Source organism: Nannospalax galili, unplaced genomic scaffold (genome assembly GCF_000622305.1).
Source record: "Nannospalax galili isolate Female #2095 unplaced genomic scaffold, S.galili_v1.0 scaffold212, whole genome shotgun sequence".
NCBI classification, from domain to species: Eukaryota; Metazoa; Chordata; class Mammalia; order Rodentia; family Spalacidae; genus Nannospalax; species Nannospalax galili.
In genome coordinates, this window is record NW_008333884.1 from 3,453,559 (window position 1) to 3,477,667 (window position 24,109).

Genomic DNA, 24,109 nt, shown 5'->3' on the forward strand with positions numbered 1-24,109 from the left:
CTGTCCCAGGGTATCTCCAGAAGGGCCAGGACAGACGGGGCTCTGTAACATAGAACGCCTGAGATGGTTCCTGAAACACCCTCATCTGCTAAGGCCACCGGCTGCCTCCCCACTGCCAAGCTATATGGGGCCCTCACATCAGGTCACTCACCAAAGAGCCCAAGAGCTTCAAGTTAAAACTTTTTTAGTTCAGTTTCTCTTGAGGCCTGAGCTCAGAGCCTCCCTGGCCTGCACAGATCATCACTGGCAAAATGCGAGGATGACACTGTCCAACCCTTTGGATTAACACTGTGGATGCTGTCTCGCCTGCTGGCTTAAAAACCCCAAAGCCCCTTCCCCTTCCCCATCCAGCTGGCCTCCAGTACCTGTCTCCTGACACCTGATAAGCTATTTCCCATTTCTCACCTTAACACCCACAGCTTCAACAGTAGGGGTGGTGGGGTGCTTCAGGGTGCCAGACTGGCATGTGTTGCATATAAAAACAAGGTGATGTTCTAAGTATCTAAGAATATTGGTCCCCTGAAGTGATTCTCATTGCCTTTCTTTCTAACTCTTCCCACTGATGCCTTACCCCTGGCAAGCCCAGGGATGATTGTTGCCAGTTGGGATTCTGGACAAAAATTCCACAATGCTTTTCTTTCTAGAAATCACCAATACAATCCTTAGTTCAGCAGATATACTTTCCTGTATAGTTTATAAACATGATAAGACATACAGCTTGGTAAGGGAGTAGGGTAGGGGACCTCTGCATTTCGTGTGTGTGTATGTATGTGTTTGTGTGTGTGTAGTGTGTGTGTATATATAAGTGGACATAGGTATAAAACTGCACCTTCTGTGAGAATCTCATTTTAAGTGAAGTTCTAAATTTCAGCCTCTGATGATCTCTCCTTTGGTAATTGGTTCTTGGACCCCAGCAGGGTCTGCCAGGGCTGCCTGAGACATCAGGAATGCGAGGCATTACTCCCCAGGGAGGGACTGAAGGTGGCCTAGGGCATTGGATTGGGCAGGTTAACTAAGTGGCCTCAGGCAAGAGCCAAGAGTGCTCTGAGAAGGCTGATTGGCCCCAGCCAGCTGTGAGTGAGCCTTGTTTGTTCTGAGTTCTGCTTCTTCCAGGAACGGTGGGGTCCTACAGCCCTTTCCAAATAATAAGGGCTCCTAGGAGGGGCATGTGTTCCATGGCTGCTAATGAAGGGTTCACTTCTTGTGCCTTTTACCACCCTGCTGGAGTAGATACTGTCCATAGGTGCTCAGCCAGGACAGCTGGGTGAGATGTGCTACCCCTCCTGTTTGGGGCTGTACACTTTGGATTTATAATCCACAACAGGTAGGGTCCAGACAGCAGCTGAAGGCTTTAGAAGCCTTTTCCTGAAACCCAGCAGATTTTCCACTTGCTTAAAAAAAAAAGAAGAAGAAGAAGAAGATTCGGTTTCTTGCTAGACACGTGGCAGTGCTGGGTACGTGTTGGTTTTTTAATCCACACCAGGTAGGGCCCAGACAGCAGCGGAGGGCTTAGGAAGCTTTTTCCTGAAACCAGGCAGTTTTCCCACTTGCTAAAAAAAAAAGAAGAAGAAGAAGATTCGGTTTCTTGCTAGACACGTGGCAGTGCTGGGTGATAGTGCCCTGGGTTCTCAACGGAGAGTGACTGCCAGCCCTAGTATCCAGGCCAGGAGTGAGGCACCCAAGGAAGTGCCTGAGGAGGCCTGCTGCACCCCACTGGGGGCACGGATGGGGGTCCTGCGGGCACACTTGCCCTTTCTCTTGGGTCGTGCTGTGGGCATGATGTCAAAGCTGAACTTATGCTGGTAGTTGGGGGCATAGTCCTGAAGCTCAGGAGGCTGTTTCCCAGTGCTTGTCTTAGAGCTCTGGTTGCGATTCCTGTGGCTGGTGCAGTTCTTGCCTGGTTTCTTGTAACCTGGCCTTGAGCCAGGCAGATGGCTGTGTGGGTGGCCCTTATCCCTGGCGGTGCCGTGGGATGGATGGTGCTCTTTGCGGGCAGCCCTGTCAGTGGTGGTAAGCGTGTGCGACTTGATCTGGTGTGGAGATGCTGGTCCAGAGCAGTTCCGGAAATCCTCAGCCCTCAGTAGCTTCAGATCCTGGCCTTGCCGCAGCTCAGGGGATGCACAGGGAACAGTGGAGCTGGAACCACGGAACCTCCGAAGCCATTCCCACAGGGAGCGTGCCCGGCAGCCACAGTCCCAGGCGTTTCCATTGAGGCGAAGGAACTCCAAGGCTGCCAAGGGGGCCAGACAGTCACCCTGAAGCTCTGTGAGGCTGTTGTTGAAGAGAAAGAGTGTGGTCAGCCTGTGGAGGTCGTGGAAAGCCTTGTGGTGGACCCACTGTAGCTGGTTCTCATGCAGCAGAAGCCGGTCCAAGTTCACCAGGCCCCGGAAGGTGCCCTGGCCCAGACTCCACAGCTTGTTGCCATGGAGAAAGAGGTGACTGAGGTTGACCAGGTCCACAAAGATATCATCCTGGAGGTACTCGATGTGGTTGTCCTGCAGGTAGAGGTACTGCAGACTGTGCAGGCCCCCAAAGATGCCTGCAGGCAGGGCGCTCAACCCACACTTATACAGGTAGAGGGCATGAAGTTTCACTAGGCCCTGGAAGGTCTCGGGTGCCAGTGTTCGCAGCTGACGGTTGTCACCGAGGTCTAGCTCCTCCAGGTGCACAAACCCCTCAAAGGTGTTGGGGTCGATGAAAGTAATGTTGTTGGAGTAGATCCACAGGGTGACCATGGTCGGGCTAAAGTGGCCCTGCTGGAGGAGAGTAATGCGGTTGTTCTGCAGGAAGATGCGCTCACTGTCCTCTGGGATGCCCTCGGGGATGGCAGCAAAGTTATGTGCCTGGCAGCTGACTGTCATGGGTGCAGGGTAGCATACACAGTCCCGTGGACAGCTGCCACCTAAGGGTAGCTCCCCAGCCAGCAGCAACAGCAGCAGTTCCACACAGCACCCTGGTGGGAAGAGAGAACAGTTATCAGGGGCTGCTGAGGGAGGTGGGAGACACATTGGGCACAGAGGGTGGGGTGGGGACTGGTGTATGACTTTCCTGGCCTACTGGGATTCTATCCCCTATACTGTATTCAGGGGTCTCTTAGGTTAGGAGGCTGGGAGGTAAATTTGAGATAAAGGCCCTGATTACCTGTATATCTCCTTAGCTCTGCCCCCAAAGCTTCTAAGGCCTACCCCAAACAGCTAAGGATGGGCCCCTTCAGATTTTGTCAGCCTTTCTGCTGGGGAGAGAACACACCTATGGACATAACCTGTCAGCCTCCAACTCTGGTCTCTGCTTCGCCACTTGCTCACTGTTAGCTGCTTTTACAGTTAGTGATTCTAACAAAGGAAATATCCCATCTGGAGTCCTGAGCAATCACTTTAAGTGATTCCTCAAAACAAGCAAAACACTGTGTTTGTGACACCAAAGCATACCTGAAAAGATGTCTCATTCATGCTGTTCCAAACGTCAAATATACCCCCTTCCCCTGGCCTCAGTGTCCTTATTTGTAAAATACAGTTCACAGAGCTGAGCAGGTGTACAGAGAAGGCATGTCTCTGTGAGGGACTGTGGATGGCCCCAGGACTGACGTATGGAACTGCTCTGGGGTCCATGACACTGCCAGATCGAGGCTGCCCCCGCTCTGATCTACCTTCTGGCCTTCTGCCTCTCTCCACCATGCCTGAGCTCCCAAGCTGTGGCTGCAAAACCAGGCCTTGCCTCTTGACTGTCCAGAGCATTTCCTCTGTAGCTTCCCTCTAATTGGGCATTAATTAGGCATTCGTTAATGGATCCTTAAAATAATTTATTTTCGGATGTGTCCAGCCTGTGGTCAGGTAATAGCCCACACTCATTATTGAAGCAGCCTCATTATGGACCATTGTCATTACCTGCCTTTTGCCAGGGTCCCAGCTGCCCCAAGCGGCCCACCAGGCGCGCCAAGGAGCCAAAGAGGTAGGGACAGGCTCCAGGTCCACAGAGGGCCAGGCAGTCATGTTGCCCCTGCCACTCCTGTCTTAGTTGGCATCTTGCCTCTTCCGGTTTGTTCAGCCAGGACTCTCAGGAGAAGTAGGGAGCCTGGAGCAGCTGAGCTGAGACTTTTTGCTGCCAGCTGTGCCCAGGGCATGTGGGATGAAAGAAGCCACCGTCCTGGACACTCTTGGGCTATCCGCCTGCCTGCCTGGTGTCCCAGACTGCTGCTGCCCAGTCAAGCAGGTCTCCACCTCTATCTACTGCCACCTCCTCCTTCCCGACAGAAATGGCTTTGTAAGTGATGGCTCCCAGCTGTTGGGAGTTATGGGCTCCCAGAGAGTGGCAGCTGCTTCCCATCCCCTTGTAATCACCCAGCCTCAGCTGAATGTTTCCAGCACATAAAAATCATCGCACATAATTTAGTTTTTGCATAATTGGGTTCAGTTGTGACTTCAGAGCAGTTATGACCCCGGTGGCAGTGACGGCACAGCACAGGACCCTTTCTGAGTGGGGCCATGCTCTACATGCCCTCTGCAGTGTCTTCTGCCACTCAGCTAGACAGCATGTAGGCCAGGCTAAAGCTAGAGCCACCTAGCGTTCCCTGCCTCAGTTTCCCTTTCCAGAACATGTCTAAGAGATGCTCGCCTGCTAGCCCTTATCCTTGGCGGCCTGGAAGTGGCCTCCAGCCCAACACTATCTGTCCAGGGGCTCCAGCTCCACAGAAGGATGCAAGGGAAAGAGAGGCTCTGGGTTCCAAGTACCAGCAGACTGTAAGGGAGCATGCCCTGTGCCTTCAGCATCCACACCCAGACTGAGAGGACCCATCCCATACTAGGCCCATTCTAATCTCCTCGCTCAGCTTGCACCCCTGTCACTCAGACTGCTTTCTTCCAGGAAGGCCCCACTTGCCAGAACCCTCCCCAAGAGTAACCCCATCTCCTCCAGTCACTCTGAGAAAACCCAGTCTCTTCCCAGTGTTTGCCCCACATCCCAGGCTGACATGGTATAGGCTCTGCTGGAGGTCCTGTGAAGATAAAGCTTTTCTTCCCTAGTCTGCAGCTGCAGGGGGCAGGGGCTGTGGCAGGCTTAGCACTAATACCACTCGACATTTGTACAGCTCATTGGAGTTTACAGAGTGCTTTTGCCTGCACCCCTCTGAGCCACCAATCTGCCCTGTGCTGTGGAGTTTGGGTAGCTCTCCCTTACTCATTGTAACTGCTCTGTCTCTGTATACCCCAGAAGAACATGGGGGTTCTATGGGGAGACTACTTCTTTAAACAGAAAGCAGGGGACTCCAGGGATGCCAATGCCAGTGCACAGGGGAAACCAGGCCCCATAGTCCATTAGGCAAACAAAACAAAAATCTTCCCCAAACCTGAGGTGTAGGCCTAGTAGCCAGCTTGTGAATGCATGGTGGCAAGTGGAAGGGGTCAGATGGCAGGGCAGGGTGAGGGTGGGTGGGATCAGGGGGTCCACAGGAAGACAAAAGACCCTAGCCAAAACCTAGTACAGGACAAGGCTCAGATTCCCTGTTACCTCAAGGAAGAACAGACTATCACTATGGCGTCTAGGGCAACCAGGCCACAAGGACCATATGGGGAAGTCACTTCCTACACAGCGAAGGGCTCTTCTGGAAGCAGACTAATGAGATCCAGGCCCAAGACAGATGATCCCTGTATTTAGTATTTAGTATTGCCTATATGCCAGGGCCCATGTCAGGGAGGCTAACCTTCCAGAACTCCCATTCCTTCTAATGGGGAATGAAGGGTTCAGCCAAGTTTGCTTCTATGCCCTGAAAGCCAGTGGTACTACTCTAAGACCTTGGACTAGCTGCCCCAGCCAGCCCTGCCCACTGCTGGCAAGACCTCCCCCCAACCCCCTACCCTCGCTACCCATGCTTGAGCCAGCAGGTGCGAGACCTGGGACTGTCACTCTGCAGATTTCTTTCCAGGCAGACAGACACTGTATCACCATGGCTCCTCCTGTGCACCCTCCAAGAGGCCCTTGGGAGCCCCGCCCTACTGATTACCTGATGAATGTACTAACAATGAACCTGGAGCCTTTGCTGTGCATTTTAAGACTGCAAATGAGCAGGAACCCAAGTTTCAGTGGAAGGTTCCTAGGTCCCTCCTGATGTCCTTCTGCCTGAGGGGGCTGAAGAGAGAGGGCTGACTCCCCTTGCCTTCTCCTCCAGGGGATGCTCTTTGCTGTGCTCTGCTCTGCTGCTCCCAAACCTCTATCCTCCCACGTGCCTGAGCTCCCCATTGGCTCTGCAGCCTCATCCATTCCTTCTTCCATTCACACTTGTCCAGAAGTCTGGGAGAGTTGGAGGTGCCAGTGTAGGGAGGGTCTGGTCATAAGCCTATGGCTTATGGTCAGAATGCTCAGGGTAGGTGCCTCAGGACCATAGGGGAAATTGAGGGAGGGGGCTCAGGAAGGCCTCTGCCACCCCTGAACCACCTGTCAACATTATTCAGTCACTGGTCCGCTGTGTGACACTGGCAGTTCCTCAACCTCCTGGAGTATTTGACCTGTGAACTTGGACTGAGAGGAGTCCTGTGAGAGGAGTCTGCTCGGAGTTGAGCCTGTCACTCAGCACAGAGAACATGCAGGCAAGGGAGGTGGCAGTGTCCCTCAGGTCAGTCTGCAAACCCCAAACTCCACCTGCCAGGCTGGGACCCTGTGGGCAGGAGTGAACAGCCTGAGCATGGCTAGCCACCTCAACAAATGTGCTTATGAATGGTCCTGTGGAGACTAGAACTGGTAAGATGGGTGGGAAGGCAAAGGCAGTCAGAACAGCATGTGCAAAGGCACTGAGGTGGGAAAGATAGACTGTATGCCCTTATATTTCCCTAGCCCCTCTAAGGAGATTCCAACTTCAGCTCAGCTGGGCTGGGGAAACCCAGGCTGGGGTGCCCAGAGAGCTTGGTAGTAAGACTAGCATTGACAAGACCTGTGCTCTAGACCCAGGCCAGACAGTCAATGTGGTAGGGGCCCTGCAGCTTCCTGCCACTGGAAGTAGGAAGGGAACTGACCAAGAATGATCTTGCTCTAACTGTAGCTTGGTTCTTTACCTGAAGCTCTCACAATCCTGTGGGAGCAGTATCATTCATAGAGGAGGAAATATAGTACCTAGAGCATCAGTTATGGGCCACAGCTGGGGAGGGAGGCAGTGGGACAGACCCTGCCTAGCTGCCTCCAGGTTAGGGCTCTAGCTTCAGTTCCCTGCCGCCTTGAGTGGGCAGAGCAGCCTCAGACAAATTCTTGCCAGCTGGCCTTTTCAGGCCTCAGGATATCAGGAGTCACTTCAACCTACTAGAACCAAAGGGGCTGCCCTCTCTTGCCCCAAAGCAGGCCTGTCCCTACAGCTAGCTAGCTAGCTTCCCCATGCCCCCATGGTGAGGCTCTCTGAAGATTGCAGGCTACTCTGCTATGTGGCCAATCTCTCTGGCCCACAGCCCTCCCTCCCCTGCCCTTAGCCTGGCCAGATGCTCCTCTCTGAGCAATCAATGCTAACCGAATGCTCTCTGCTGGGTGGACGGCAGCCTTGGGCCAGTCAAGCTGCACTCCTGGACTGCTGGCGCCTCAGGCCACTTGGCACTTGTGCCACTAGCGTACTAAGCATAGACTCCTTCCTGGCTCAGCTCTGAAGAAAGGAAGCTGGCCAGGGCCTGGTTGGGCTCCCTTCATCAGTCCCCAATGCTGGGCATGTGTGGGGAGAGCAGAATGGCCAGCAACCTGTCTGTGGCACAGGGCCACGAGGAGAGCACACCTGTGGAACCAGAGGTCTGAGTTGAATCCTGGCTTCCTCCATTTAATGCTTGCAGGAACCTCATTTCCTCACCTGTAAAATGGAAGTCTCTAAAAGCTTCAGAGGCCCAAGTCCACAGACACTGGCATCCACCTGCCCTACCCATATCTCCATCTGTACGACTTAAACCCTGTCTCTAACCAAGGTTCCCTGGGCCCATCATGGGAGTGACCAGATGATGAAGATGATGAGGACAACTCTGTGAAGAAGGACCCAGTGCCAGGCCTTTCCTGAGGCAGGGGGACTCAGGCAGGTTTGGGAAGATATGGAATTTTCAGTGCTAAACTGGGATAGGCCCAAACAAACCAGAACAAATTAGTCGGGGGCCAGGACTGTGACCCTTTCAAAAAGAAATCTCAGGACGAGAGATGGCTCAGCAATTAAGAGAACTGGCTGCTCTTGCAGAGGACCTAAGTTCATATCCCAGCACCTACATTTTGGCTAACAACCATCCATAACTACAGTTCCAGAGGATCCCTCTTCTGTCCTCTGTAGGCACTGCAGGACACTTACATACATACAGGCATAACACTCACATTAAAAAAATAAAAGGAAAGGAACAAATAAATAAATAAATCTTGGGTGTAAGAAGTTAGAGGAAGCCAGGTATTGTAGCACATGCCTTTAATCCCAGCTCGGGAGGCAGAGGCAGGCGAATTTCTAAGAATTTGAGGCCAGTCTGGTCTACATAGTGAGTTCCAGGACAGATAGGCTGACAAAGTGAGACCCTGTCTCAAAACACACACACACACACACACACACACACACACACACACACACACACGTTGGCTCAGTGCCTGTAGCTCAGGAGGCAAGGCTAGACCCAGCCTAAGCCTGGGTGTGGCCTATGGATATTTGAGCACATTTACATGGGTATGTTCCTGTGTAGATGTGTTCCTGTCCTTTGTGTTTATGCATGTAGACATGGCTGTGTTTGTATGCAAGGCATTTGCATATATTTGAGTACACACATGCAAACACACATCTGTCTCTAGGGTCTGTGGATGGCAGCCCAGGGCCCTTTCATCCTGCAGTATCCCCAGCATAGCACCCTGGAGAGGAGCGACACACAGCCTGGGGGGCTCCTGAGGTGTCCCATCTTATCTCTGTGTTCACCCTCCCTTGACCTTCAGAGCCTGCTCTTCTCTTGGCACACTGAATTACACACCCCCTCCAGTTCTTCCCGGCACTAGGATCTCTTTTAGGTGCAAAGTGGGCCACTTCCTGTTGGAATAACCTTTTGGCTTTTGTCCACCTGGGCTGGTCCCTTGAAACAGGCCTGGCTGCCAACACCACGCTAATTGAGCTGTCAGCTTCTCATGGGGTTTCCACCCCCTGCCCATTAGGTCTACCTTGACAGGAAGGCTCTGCAGGGGTAGGACTGGAGGCTGCATTGGGCAGCTGTGTACCCAGACACTGCCCTAGCTTGCAACCTGCCCAGTGAGAATTCATCGCACCTGGGCAACCTCAGAAGGGTCACAAAACCTCCCATGGCCTTACAAGTGTGGGAAACCCTTTGTGAGCCTGGCTGGACACCTGAGCTGCTTGGCCCAGCGCAGGCTGCATAGGAGATTGTGTCACTGCTATTGTTAGCCAAGGGTGCTGCTCCCAGACTCCCAATGTATCCTGGTTTTCACCTACACTCCTGATGTTCCCAGAACCCAAAGCTCTGGCAGACCAGGTGCTGAGGGGTGCTTGACCCAAGGCTAAGACTCCTTGGAAGACATCCTGGCTTTCCACTCTGCCCTTTATCCCAGTCCATCATTCCCATCTATGCCTGACAGCTCTCTCTGAAGGAAGCCTGAGGCCCATGGACTCTTTACTTCCTCCATCATCCCACACCCCCAGCTCCTAATGTGTGTCCTCATGTCACTCAAATCTGCTTCTTGGTTTGGAGGCCCCAGATTGGGTCTGTCCTTCTTTGCTTGCTTCTTTTCCTCTCTCCCTTCCTCCCCTCTCCTCCCCTTTCCTTTTCTTATTTCTATTTATTTATGTTTTAATATTTTATTATTATTTTTAAATTTTTTTTTCTTTTTTTGTCTTTTGGAAGCAGGGTCTCCCTGTAGCCCCAGCTGTCCTGGAACTCACTATGTAGACCAGGCTGGCCTTGAACTCACAAAGATCTGCCTGCCTCTGAGTCTCAGAAAAGACTAGGTTTTTTTGTTTTGTTTTGAATGTGTATGAGTATATCGCCTGCATGTATGTAAATGCACTTGTGCCATGCAACGCCCGAGGTCTGAAAGAGGCTGTCAGATCCCCTGGGACTGGAGTTATGGCCAGTTATTAGCTGCCATGTGGGTGCTGGGATTCAAACCTGGGTCTTCTGCAAGCACAACCAGTGTTCTTAACCACTGAGCCATCTCTCCAGCTCCTATTTATTATTTTTATTTTATGTGTATGTGTGTATTGCTTGCATGTAGGTAAGTGCACCCGTGTTGTGCAGTGCCCATGGAGGACAGAAGAGGCTGTCAGATCCCCTGGAACTGGAGTTACAGGCAGTTGTTAGCTGCCATGTAGGTGCTGGGATTCGAACCCAGGTCTTCTGCAAGAACAACCAGTGTTCTTAAACATTGAGCCATTTCTCCAGTCCCCCCTTATTTTTGTTTTTTTGAGACAGGATCGCATGTATTCTAGGCTGGCCTTGAACTTCTGATTCTCCTGCCTCCACCTCCCAAGTTCTGGATTACAGGTCTGTGGCACCATGCCCTGCCACTGAGCTGCAGGTTTCTGTGGACCCATCCTTCCTCTGCTCAGGTACTGATGGAGCCAGTTGACCCTCCCATAAAAGAATAGCAAATTGTGTAAGCGGCAAGACAAATAAGTGGCAATATATCCTGAGTGTGACCTCTGAGGGGGTGGCATAAGGGGCTCCTGGGGCATGCTGGAGAGGGAGCTGGGGTGTGTGTTGAGGGGCTGCCAAACCCTAAGGACCCTGGCATTGGCAGAACTGAGCAGCCAATGATGCAGAGTGGAAGCAGGTGCCAAGCTCTGCCAGGAGTCCTTGCTCCCAGCGTCAGAGTCATCTCTCTCTGGCTGCCAGTGAAAGGCATTCAGGATTGACACCCAGGCTCCACATGCAGCCCATACCTGCTGACCACTGTCCCTACCTCCCTCTGTTTCTGGGAGAGGTTGAGCTCCTGTTATCTCTGCAACAGGAGGCATAGCTCCTTCCTGCACAGAGGGAGAGACAGTTAAACAAAAGGAACCAGACATGTACAAAATAACAAATTGTAGGTGCTGAGAACACAAACAAGGGGTTAAGATTCAGGTATAAGAAGGGACCTACTTTAACTACCTGCTCATGGAGGGACTCCCCAAAGAGTGATATTTGAGTTGCAACCCAAAGGATAAGAACAGGAACAAGAGCTGGGACATGGCTCAGTTGGTAGTGATTGCTTAGCTTGCATGAAGCCCTAGGTTTAAGCCCCAGCACCAAATAAACCAAGTATGTTGGCACACACCTGTAATCCCAGAACTTGGGAGGTAGAGGCAAGAGGATCAGAAGCTCAAGGTCATCCTTGGCTACATAACAAGTTTGAAGCTAGCCTGGGATACATGAGACCCTGTCTTAAGGAAGCAAACAAACAAAAAGAATAAACTGAGGAACAGCCTCCAAAGTTGGTGCAGATTGGGCAAAGAGGGACAACAACAGGGTTAGAAAGGTAGGAGACAGGGGTAGGGTTTTAGGTTTGGACCTAATTCTAGGAATGGCCAGATGCCACTGCAGAGCTTGTGGAAGTGATGTGACCAGATTTGAGGGGCTGCTTTTAGAGGATAGGTTGGTGGGGAGAAAGACAGAAGGCAAGGAAGCCTGTGACTGTTGTCTGTGAGAGATGCTGGGGCTGTGGAGACGGGAGCCAGTTGGTAGCATGGAACACTGTTTAGGATGACATCCACATGAGCCTCTGTGAGGGAGGAGGGTCAGTAGGACCATGGTGGCTTTACCAGGCACCACTGTGAGACTGAAGGAGCCTAGGAAGCAGTGTGGGACACATAAAATCTGAGTGGCTTCCAGACTTTGAGTTGGCAGCAGCTGGATGCACAACACCGGAGCCCATAGGGGGCGGTACACTTGGGAGCCATCGGCATAGAGATGGCATTTAGTCCATGGGAATGGATGATGAGGTCATCTAGGAGAGTCAAGAGAGGAGATGCAGGATTGAAGCTGATGGCAGCACAAGTTTTGAAGGCGGGCAAAGGATCAGCCATCGAAGGAAGAGGAACAGCCAGTGAGGTCAGAGGCAACCCAGGAGAGGGTGGTGTCCCTGAAGCCCAGTGTTTCCAGGAGGAAGAAATCAATGTGAGACCTACTTAGAGTGTACAGCAGGACAGCAAAGCAGCTGATTGATCCAAGCAATATGGAGAAAAGCGGTGGCCCCGGCAAGTTCACTTCCGGGAGGTGATGGGAACAGAAGATAGAGGGAAGAGGAATGAAGGGGCAGCGAGGAAGGGTACAGCACTGGATCACCTAGGACATGGAGAATCTTCTCAGATAACAAGTGCTCCACATTCACAATGGCTGCCAGTAACAAAGATTTCTGTCTCACTCAAATTGATTCTGAGTTTAGGCAGGATGCCAGGTTAGAAGAGCATCCTTAACTCACAACACTTCTGGGAAAAGACAGAGGGATAGACCAACCACTGGCTCTTTCTGTTTGTTTCCAGTGACAGGTGTCACCCTTACACTTCATTGGTCAGTTTCGTGTCTGTGGCCTGCCTGGCATCATGGGATAAAGTGGCTTCTCTTGGGGAGGCAGGGCAGGGTTGTGGGCACCCAGAGCTCGCTCAAACAGGAAGCTCTGATGTGAAGTGGTCAGAGAAACAGGGAGGACCTTGCAGGGGCGTGGGTCAAGGGTAGTTATTATTTTTGCTCTATTTTAGCTTTTTTAAAATTATGGTTTTTATCTTCTGTTGCTACATAGCAATTGCGCATATTTATAGGGTACAGAGTGACATTTCAAAACGTATACAATGTGTGATGATCAGATCAGGGCAAGCCACATACCCATTACCCCTGCCATTTATCATGTCTTTGTGTTGGGAACATCTGAAACCCTCTCTACTAGCTATTTTGAAATTTACAATGAATTGTCCACCACAGCTATCCCACTGTGTCGTAGAACATTAGAAGCTGCTCCTATCCAACCCTGCACCCATCAACCATGCTCTCCATCCTCCACACCCTTCTAGTGTTGTGTTTTGTTTTGTTTTGTTTTTTTGAGATGGAAGAAATAGAGCCTGTTTGCATGCCAACAAGCCTAATTCAGGAGGAGACAGAAACTGTCAGAGAGAAACTGGAGCAGAAGGCCGGAAAGGGCAGAAGATAGGTGGAGAGCTGAGGGATGCCTGTGGTGCCTAATGGGGAGACCATGGCACACACAGAGATGACAGTGGAGTGAGCCTCCAACAGATCCTAGTTTTTCTATGAAAGAAGGAAGTGCCTCAGATGAGGGTGGAAGTGGAGATGAGGGCAGGAACCTGAGGTCAAAGAGACAGAAAGATACAGGCATCTGATCTGGTGCTGTAGGTGAGCCAGCTACCCCAGTCACCTGAGGGTCCTCTGTGGGGGGAATGGAACATGTCAGGGGCTCCAGCCAGCCTGGTTTGGGGATGTTCTCCCATGATATTAGCTACTCAGGTGTGGTAAAAGGCTGGGAAGGATCATCCAGGGGTGGGGTTTCCAGAGTCTTTGAACTGAGGAAGGACAAGGTGAAGATATTTACAAACAAACTTTCCAATCCTATCTGATCCATCTCATCCAGATGCTTGCCACTTCCTGCTGAGGTGTTGGAACTGTATCTTGTGCTCTAGGAAAAGTGACTGCTGGGTTCTTCAGGCCCACTTCTCATGCCTCCTTTGGTCCAGCTATAGAATCTCCTCACATTCTGCACCTCAGGTCCCCATTTCCACTTGCCTCCCTGTCCTTGCTGGCCTGAAGGCAGCACGTTCTCCTGGGGGTCAGAACCGCTCATCCTTAGACCCTGGGCCTGAGAGACCCGACCGAGGTCACACTTAGCATGGGCTTCTCACGTGGTCCCCAAGCCCTCTTTTTACCTATCAGATTTTCTTTTAAAGTCATTCATCATTGTTGACTTTCATTTTAAAATAATACTTGCCGGTTGTGGGAAATGTAAAAAGTATTACAGTACAAAGGAAGAAAAATCACTACATTCCCATTACCCTTGACAGCCGCTGACAGGTCCTTGTGTACTTTCTTTTCAACACTTCCTTCAGTTATATAGGGCTGTGTAAAATTTAAATAAAATTTTATTTAAAGAAATAAAGTTGAGATCATGCTACATACCTAACTCTGTTGCCTGCATTCTCTCTTTCTACCCAGTAGTGCTGTGTTGAGGAGGCTTCCAGGAATTGTACCTAGAGCAGTGAGGCCTGTGGGGGATCTCCTAGTCTATGGGGCCAGAGAGAAAACTAAGGGAGTTTGGAGTTGAAAAGGAGTCCACTAAGGGTGTGGAATTGCAGTAGAAAGAGCAGTCTATGCTGAGGGCCTGCAGCTAGGGCAACACCTAGGTAAGTCCTAGAAGGAAGAATGATGGAATAACTGGCAAGATTTCTGAAGACTGCAGAGGATCCTACCTAATAGATATACGATAATTTATTTATATGTGAAACATTTAGATCATCTCTCGTTTTTCACTGTTATAAATTATCATGGCTGAGCTAGGCATTATGGTGCAGGCCTTTAATCCTAGCAGTTGTGAGACAGAGGCAAGAAGATCTCAAATTCAATGCCAATGAGACCCAGCTCTGAGCTACATACCCTGTCCTGTCTCAAAAAACAAACAGAGTTGTGGAGAGATGGCTCAGCGGTTAAGAGCAATGGCTGGTCTTGTAGAGAGCCTGAGTTCGATTCCCAGCACCCATAGAGTGACTAAAAACCATTTGTAACTCTAGTTCCAGGGGATCCAACACCCTCTTCTGATGTCTTTGGGCATTGCACGACACAGGTGCATTTACACACATGCAGGCAATACACTCAAACATATAAAATAAAAATAATAAAATATTAAAGCAGCCAGGCGTGGTGGCACATGCCTTTGATCCCAGCACTTGGGAGGCAGAGGCAGGCAGATCTTTGTGAGTTCGAGGCCAGCCTGGTCTACATAGTGAGTTCCAGGACAGCTGGGGCTACAGGGAGACTCTGTCTCAAAAAGACCAAAAAATAAATAAAAATAAAAATAAAAACAAACAAACGAGCAGGGTGTGGTGGTGCACACCTTTAATCCCAGCACTGAGGTGGGGGTGAAGGTTTGATACCCATGGATCACTGTGAGATCAAGGCCAGTCTGGAATGATCAACATGGTGAGTTCAGCCCAAGTGGTGCTATATTAGTGAGACTCTCTTCTCAAAAACAAACAAATCATGACAGAATGATGACTCACACAATTCCAGTACTTGGGAGGCAGGAAGATCAGGAGCTCCAGACCAGCATGGGCTATGTGAGATCCTGTCTCAAATAAAAAAAAAAAAAGGTAGAAATTGATGATATTTGTTGCCTCTTGGGAGTAAGGGCTGATGGGAAACTGGGGACCTGAGGTGTTGAAGACTTTTGATTCATTGCCATGTCAATGTAATCTATTAGTTCTTTAAAAATCAGTTAAATTAAAATTAAATAACATTAGGATGAATAGCTTTATGCACACAGCTTTGTCCAAATTCCTGATTTTTTTTTTTTTTTTTTGGGGAGGGGGTCTCCCTGTAGTACCAGCTGGTCTAGAACTAACTTGGCTTGGCTCCATTTGACAAAGATCGCCTGCCTCTGCCTCCTGAGTGCTGTGATTAAAGGTGTGTGCCACCATGCCCAGCTATGATCTTTCTTTAGAACAAACTCATTGAGTCAAATTCTGTTAATGACTGACAAGTTATCTCCAGGAAATTTGACCTGCATGCAGGAAGTCCCCGGCTGCGGGTGCATTCAGAGATTTAACCTTTTCCTCTGGTTCTCTTTCTAGCCAGAACTTGAGCTACCAGAGGAACTAAGACCTCTGCCTCATATAAAGAGAGATCACGAGGTCCAAAAGGGGCCAACACACATGTTGAACCACCTCTGTGCATTCTGTGGGCATTCACATTCACTCCTTGACTATCTCCCCAAATCATTCTGATGGTGTTCATATCCCCATTTTACCACTGAAAAGAACTGACATTCATGATTCAAGCAAGATGGATCTGGCATCTGTGATGAGAGGAGGGACAGCTCTTTGGGGGCATTGCTTTCTCAGAGACCCTCTCCCAGAAGACCCTCTTATCAGCTCTGCCCTTGCTCCCTTGTCAATAACATCCCTTCTCCTGACTCCATTATTTATTTCATCTCTTTGGGCTTCATGCTCAGGAGGCCAGGAAAATGGACAAGGCGGATGGGGAAGGAAGTGGAAATTCTGTGTAATACCCTCGTCTGGATCACAAAACTTGTCTTAAGTGCCAGCCCCAGGGATTTGCAGGAGTTGGTGCGACAGAGGTGGGGCTGAAGGTCAGATTAAATTGGACTAGTAACCCCCAAAGGGATACTTGAAAGAGGTTGCTAAAGAAAGAGTTTCCGGCAGGGACTCAGGCGGTTGGGGCAGGCAGCGGCTGAAGGCAAGGCCAGCCTGCCAGGTCAAGCTTGCTTAGCAGGGCTCGGTGGTGGCAGGTCTGGGTTCCCAGGAAATCTGAAATCTTGCCTTTTTCTCCCAATGATGAGTTGGTATAAAAATGGATCTTGAACAAAATTGTCTGCAGTTTTCAAATTTCAAACTGCATTAGTCAAAATATATCAAATTTCCATGTATTGGCTTACCACCTGCTCGAAGTCAGACTCCTTTTCAGCTAGAATGTTGAAATATGCATCACCCCAAGAGGCAAAAGGCGCAGGAGGAGGGCGAGGTCCCCTTCAATGCTGGGAGGGTTGGCGTCCTGGGTTCCTCGGGGTTCCTCTCACCCTCCACTCAAAGATGGCTGCTTTTACTTCCTGGGTAGCTGGGAACCTTGGCTGCTTCCCTTTCTTAGACTCCTAACCCTATTCTCTGTGCTGCCTATGCCACAAAGGGCAGAACACAGCCTTATCATATCCTCTAATCTTTTAAGAGCATCTGCTGAGAGCTGGGCACTCACACTCACCAATAAGACAGACCTATAATCCTAAGGGCTATATCCAGTGGTGACTTTTTTCCTCATTTGTTCACCTTGTTTGTTTGAGACAGGATCTCATGTAGTCCACACTTGCCTTAAACTCATGAACTGACTACTTGTTGACCTCCTGTCTTCTTCTTCCCAAGTGCTGGGTTATAAATTTCTGCCACCATACCCAGCTCTGCTTACCTTCTTAAATGCTGGACATATTCTCCCCTCTCCCATCCCTTCTGGAAACCCTTTCTTCTCTGCCATTTCCTCCCATTCTACTGGCTGTTGCTCCTCAGTCTGCTCTTCCTTGGTCTCTATTCTCTAAAACTGAGTCCTGGCTCCTCTCCCCTGTAGTCACACCTATGCCTAGATGAATTCACAAACCCGTTCTTAATACGATCTCCACAGGGTAAGGTCAGATGCATGCCTTGGTCTCATCTGGAAATCTATACCAGTTCACCCAACTGCCCACCTGATGTTACCACATGAACGTCTAATAAGCAGCCCAGGCTCACCATATCTTCAGTGTGTTTCCCAACAGGCTTCCCCATCCCAGCAGCTGACAGCCATTCTTTCAAATGCTCAGGTTGAAAAAATCAGAGGTTATTTTCTACTTCTTTTCCTTCATCCTCTATTTCCCTTTGATTCTCTAAATTCCACTGGTTCCCCCCTCAAAATACATCCCTAACATACATCACACTGTCTCCGCCACACCTACCCTATCCTTGGCCACAGTCATTTTCTCCCCCAGAGCCCTGCAATGGCCTCTCTAATGGTCCTTGGCTTTTATTTTGGCCCCATCATAACCTACAACCTACACCATAGCTAGAAGGAGTTTCAAAAATATTAAGTACAGAGATGGGAGCAGTTTAGCAGGAGAGTACTTACCTTGCTTGTGCAAGGCCCTGGGTTTGACTGGGTATGGTGGTGTATACCTTTAACCCCAGTACCTAGGAGGCAGAAGCAGGCCAATCTCCGTGAGACTGAAGCCAGACTGGTCTACATAGTGAGTTCCAGGCCAGCTGAGGCTATAGGGAAGACCTGTCTCAAAAAGACCAAAAAAAATAAAAATAAAATAAATTAAAAAAATATTTTTTTAAAAAAACAACAACCCAAACAACAACAACAACAACAACAAAACCCCAAACAAAAAACCCCAAGCAAGGCTCTGGGTTTGATCCTCAGCACCATCAAAACAAAACAAAACAAAAAGTACAATCATGTTACTCCCCTGCTTGCTTAAAATCTTCTAGTGGTGGAGCTGGAGAGGTGGCTCATCAGTTAAGAGCACTGGTAGTTAGCAGTTAAGAGAGCACTGCTTACAGAGGACCCAAGTTCTGCTCCCAGCATTCATACGACAGCTCACAACCATCTGTAATACAGTTCCAGGGGATGTTATGCCCTCTTCTGGCCTCCATAGGCACTGGGCACACTCATGGTACACTTATGTACAGGCAGGCAACACTTAGACAAACGAAATAAAATTAAATAAATCTTTTTTAAAAATCTCATGCCGGGCATGGTGGCACACACCTTTAATCCCGGTACTTGGGAGGACTTCTGTGAGTTCCAAGGCCGAGTTCTAGGCCAACTGGGACTACATAGTGAGACTCTGTCTCAAAAAAAAACAAAACAAAACAAAAAAACAAAAAACAAGGGCTGGACAGATGGCTCAGTGGTTACAAGTGCTTCCTACATTTCCAGGGGATTGGAGTTCAGTTCCCAGCTGCCTGTAACTCCAGCTCCTGAGGATCCAACTCTTTCTAGCCTCTACAGGCACCCCTACACACACACGGCATATATTCACACAGACTACACATTAAAAGCATTAAAAACAAAATGAATCTTCTAATTGTTTCCTCTTGTATCACAATATGAATATGAAATCTTTTATCTGTCCACCATGTTGTCATGACTGGTTGATCATGTCTCTAGTGTCACTTATCCCTCCCCATCACTAGCACACTAGCCTCTAGCCCATAGAAAGCTCATGGTTGCCTTAAGATTTTTCTTTGTTTTATGATAAAGTCCACAAATGTTTTCTACAAATAAATACATTGCCATTTGAAAGCACAGTTCAGTGGCATGAGGTACATCCGTGCTCTTATGCCAGCCATCACCATTATCTAGCGCCAGAACATTTTCATCACCCCAAAGGAAAACTACATACCCATTAACAGTCCACCCCCATCCTTCTTCTCCCAGCCAGTCTCCTTTCAGTCTCCATGGATTTGCCTGTTCTGAATGGTTCATGCCATGGGAATCATGCAATGTTTGCCTCTGGGTTTTAGCACTAGCTGTTTCTACAAAGCCACGTGGCCCAGGAAGGGCCTTTGCAGAGCCATCTTTGTCTAGGCAGTCAGGTCTTAGATCAGATATTGCCTCCCTGTCACCAACACCCTCCTCCTGCTCCCAAGCCACTCTTGATTTCCTAAGAACCCTGCTCCATTTGTTTCCCTTGCAGCACTCCACACTCTCCAAGTACCTTGTTTAATTATTTGCTTATGTGTTTATTGTCTTTCCTCTTGTCAGCATGTTCCCTGTGCTATCTCCAGTCCCCAGGACAGTGCCAGGCACCTGGGAGGCCCTCCACAATGATTGCTGGTGAGATGAATGAGCCAATAGGCTCTCCATCATTCTGTGTAGAGTCAGCCAGAATGCTATCAAAACCCAGATGAGAAGAAGCAACAGTTTTGTTTTGGTGTTTTTGAGACAGGGTCTCCTCTATACCTGCAGCTGGCCTGGAATTCTCTATGTAGAACCAGGCTGGCCTCAATCTCACAGAGAGCAGCATGGCTCTGCCTCCCAAGTGCTGAGATTAAAGGCATATACCACCATACCTGGACAAAAAGCAATAGTTTTGGAGAGTGGAGGAGCAATGAAGAAAGACTCAGAGGGAAGGTGAGCACCAGTGGGCAAGCTCAGAGGACTAGAGAGAGCTTTCTAGGTGGAAGGAACTACCCAGGCAAAAGCCCAGAGGTTGGAAGAGTGTGTCAGCCAGAAGTCATAGGGTATGTTTCCCAGCTTGCAATTTGTCCCATTGTTCCGTTCGCCTCCTGCCAGGAGGAACAGCATAGGACTCAGAGTTTGGGTTGATACAAGTAAGGCACAGAAGAAAGAGAATGGAGGCTCTTTTGTTTGTTTCTTCTCCCTCACAGCCCTCCACTCAGGTTCTGGCATGTATGTGCAGTTCACAGACACAAAGAGAAACAGAGCAGTTCCTAGCCCTCTGCTTTTATATCATTCTGCAACCAGCTTTAAGAGGGGTGAGAAGGCAGGCAGGAGGATGCACACCACAGGTAACTGCAGCAGTGTTTTAAGAGTCAGGGAGGGTGCCATTCTTTGAGTTGCTTTCCTAGGAGATTTGCAGGGCCAGGAAGGGCTAGGACAATGCCCTCCCCCCACCCCTATGAACTCTCCTTATCTTCCTTGGCTGAGCTACCAGCTCCTCTAGGCACAGAGCTGTCTGTGAGCCCACTGTCCTTCATTTCTCCTGATTGAATCAGGCCCAGCAAGCCCAGGCCCTGTGGCTCTGAGAGTCCAGCCCAGCTCCCAGGAGGAGAAGCCCTTCCCCAAAGCCAGGAGGATCAGAAGGGCAAACTCAATTGTATATAAGGTGGGAGCCATTAACCTGTCTGTGCACTGCAGCAACACCCCCCCTCCCTCCTTCTGCCAGCAAGTATTATCCAGGCCATCTCTGTGGAATCCCAACCCTGCCACCTCCCAGGTACCTGCTCCCTCCAGCTGTGCTTCTCTGTTCTCTTCCCTCTGTAGCCATTGCTCCCATCACTTAGGCCACTAGGATCACAGTGGAGTTTGAGCTAAAGAGGGCAAGTCCATGGGAAATTGATTGGTGTGCCTCTCAGGCAAGAGAATCTGGATGCAGGCAGGGCCATTTGAACAGACACTTCTGGGGTCTCAAGTACCCAACATATGATCTAGAGCTGTCCTCTCTAGAATAATTGAGATATGGCTATTTCAAAGACCTCATATGAAAAAGAATGCAAAATATCTCATGAACAGTTTTTATATTGATTACATGGAAAGATAACAATATTTTAATACACTGGTTTAACTTAAAATATTTTAAAATTATTTTTGCTTGTGTTTTTACCTTTTTAATGTGGCTACTAGAAAGCACAAAGTACATGCTTGCCTGCTGCTGGACAGAGTTGGTCCTGAGTGAGGGCCTAGGCTTAGTGGCTGGCCTCCTTGACCTTGGAGGCTTATGGCCCTTTGGGATGGGGAAGAGCAGAAAAAGGCCTGGGGGATGGGAACTCTCTAAGAAGTGTACTTGGAGGAAACCAGTCTCGAAAGCCCCTTAAAGGTCTCCCCTACATGAGCACTAGGAAGCCAATGACTCCATAGTAGAGTTATGGGCCCTGAGAGGGCCTAGAGACAGGAAGGGGCATGGCCTGGAGCAGAAGGGCTTTGGGGTCATTCCCTCCTTCCTCTTTCATAGGTGGTGACCATAGAGGATTAGGGGATCTGCTGTGCCCACATTAATGGCTGGCCCTGTCATGGAGGCAACAGGTGCAGGGCAAGGACTTGTCCAGGAGTTTAGGGGGCCAGGAGGTGGCTCTGAGCAGACAGAGAGCAAATGAAGCCCCTGAGAAAGCCAGAATAGCAGATCCCCAGCCAGGATACTGCAGAGCTAAGGGAGAGACAAGAGAAGAAGAAAGGAAGGAAAAAAGAAAGGGCTGGGTGCAGTTCAGTGGGAGATTCTTTGCCAAGCCTAAGAGAGGCCCTGGGTTCCATTCCTCAATAGAAGAGAAGAGAGAGGGGCAGGGCATACATGGACAGAAGGTGCCTAGATCGGGGCAGACCTAATGAGATCCCTCTAGGTGGAGGAATGACCAGCTGGGACAGGGGAAGCCTACCAGAATGTCCTGCATAAGAATGAAGACAGGGAGGACTGAGGCTATGGAGTTAACAGGGTTGTGCTGCAGTGGGAAGTTTTGGGTAGTGCCTTTTGGGAACAAGCTGGTGGTCTGATGGATAAAGGAGGGGCTGGTCTGGGACTTCTGGACAGGCCGGGACTGGGGCCACAACTGGTCTTCTGTTGTCTTTGCTTGATACCTCCATGGAGGGGTAGCATGGATAGAGAACCCTGAGAGGGTCTGGGTGACCCTCAAGGACCCGTAAGGGAATGGGCTCAGGGTGGTAGGGTCTGGGCTTCTCCAGTGGCTGGCTTCCAAGTTCACTCTTCTGGTGAGGTCCCTTGACCACTCTGTGCGCTTGCCTCCAGCTTTGCCCACAGGGGTCACACTTGGGCTGGGCTTAGTGGATGGGCCACCTGCCTAGGTGGAGGACTTCGGCTTCCTCCTGCCCTAGCAGGAAGGGATGACTAGCTTACTTTCTCTGCTTCAAAGCTGGAAACAGCCTTTCAAGCTCTTCACTCCAGCTCCCACCTTCCGTTCAAGGATGGGCCTGTTCATTAATGCAGCCTAGAACACAGGCTGCTCCAGAGCTAATGAATGATCCCACACTTCAGCTCAGGTCAGCAGCCCCCACTAACCTCCCCATCCCCTCTTGATGGCTCATTATTCCAGCATTCCCAAGAGACGGATGGAATTTTCTTCACCATCACCTAATTACATTCCAAGCCAACATGAGACAGTGACATGTGTCCAAGTCACACACAATTCCCAGTAAGCCTGAGAATATTCCCACAGTGGGTGTCAATGGGATGTTTTCATCTTGAAGCATGTGTGGAGCAATTTCTATCACCTGGAGATGGCCCAAAAGGAGAGCCCCTCTTTCTCCTGTCAGAAGCAAGCGAGTGTGAGGCCACAAGGTGGACAGAAGATACTGCAGAGAAGCAGGAGGAGGTTGTGGGAAGGGTGTTTGCTGAGGGCCTGTCACAAAGATGAGGGGATTCCCATGGGTGGTAAGGCACACCCAAATTTCCAAGTGCAGGGGCTCCCAGACAGGACTCCTTCTCCATGCTAAGTGGAGTATCCCAGTGTGTCTCAGCCTTGAGGAGTCCTTGGGATGGAGGGATGCAGGGGTCTGCCTTCAGGATCCTGTCCTGTGTGGCCCTGACACTTAACACTTCACTTACCCTTTAATAGAGCAAAAGGACAGGTATGCTGGGCAGGGCAGCTCCTGGCTCATGTTCTGTCACCAGTTTAATGGGAACTAGAGGCACTGTGGGTCCCTAGATCGTTTTAGCTTGTCTTAGTTTTGCTACAACCTCAGTGCCATTGTATGTGTCCTCACAGCTCTGTAGCCTGTTCACTTTAGTGGCCTTTCCCAGCTTTCCCTTCTCTCCCCTGGGCCAACCCCTCTCCTTCTCTGCATCCTCACCAGGTTCTTTCAGAACCACAGGCCTCAAGCTTTCTGCTTCTCACCTCTCCTCACATGCCGATGGGTAGGGTCGTACAGGAAGCAGGACAAGGTGAGGTAGGCAAGTGAGATGGTAAAAGTGAGAACCTGGAAGGCAGACTGATCAAAGGCCTTGGGTTCCGGTTGCTGCTGCCCCGATGCAGGGGAAGGTTGTGGGTTTTCAGGTCTTTGGATTTCGCCAGAGGCTGGGATTCCAGATTTGTGCATCAAATTGGTTGATACAATATTCAACAAACAAAGAAAACAAACCAAACACTGTGGGCCAACACCATTCCACCTATAGCCTGGATTCTGCCTGAGGCTGTGGTTGCCAACAGCTGCCAGTGCTGTCTACTGTGGCCCCTAGGATCGTAAGCGGAATTCCTTAGTTCCTTGCCCCTGCTACCCACAGCTTCTTTGCCCAAGGACCAGCTCCAGTCTCTCCCATTAAACAACAAAACCCTGCTGAAATGAAATCTGCTTGGAGCGACTGCCTCTCCCCATCCCTTCAGAGCAAACAGGCCCACTTCCTTTCCTGCCTCCCTAGGCCCTGTACCTGGAACTGTATCCTCTTCTCATACACAAATGCCCTGCCAGTGCCCAAATCCAACTGTTTCAACAGTTTCCAGCCCCCAGCTTGCCTCAAGTGCCCTTTGAAGCAAAACCCCTTTAAATCTTTCTCCAGGGCTGGAGAGATGGCTCAGCGGTTAAGAGCCCTGGTTGTTCTTGCAGAGGACCTGGGTTCAGTTCCCTGCACACATATGGCAGCTAACAACTGTCCATAACTCCAGTTCCAGGGGATCCGACAGCCTCTTCTGTCCTCCACGGGCATTGCACGACATGGGTGCACTTACCTACGTGCAGGCAATACACGCATACACATAAAA

General features: G+C 50.0%; 1 protein-coding gene across 2 annotated transcripts in view; it reads right to left on the bottom strand.

The window, feature by feature from the left end:
• Positions 1 to 313: 313 nt before the first annotated feature.
• Positions 314 to 24,109, bottom strand: part of Rtn4rl1 (reticulon 4 receptor like 1) — an 85,445-nt gene continuing 61,649 nt past the window's right edge. Inside the window, exons 2-3 of one of the 2 annotated variants that reach the window (XM_029561448.1) lie at positions 1,577 to 2,953; positions 314 to 1,418 (exon numbers count right to left, since the gene is read on the bottom strand). In XM_029561448.1, coding sequence (XP_029417308.1) covers positions 1,629 to 2,953 — 1,325 coding nt within the window. In that variant the 3' untranslated portion in view covers positions 314 to 1,418; positions 1,577 to 1,628. Of the gene's footprint in view, positions 1,419 to 1,561; positions 2,954 to 24,109 lie in introns of both variants that reach the window. The other variant, XM_008828792.3, reaches the window with a different exon arrangement.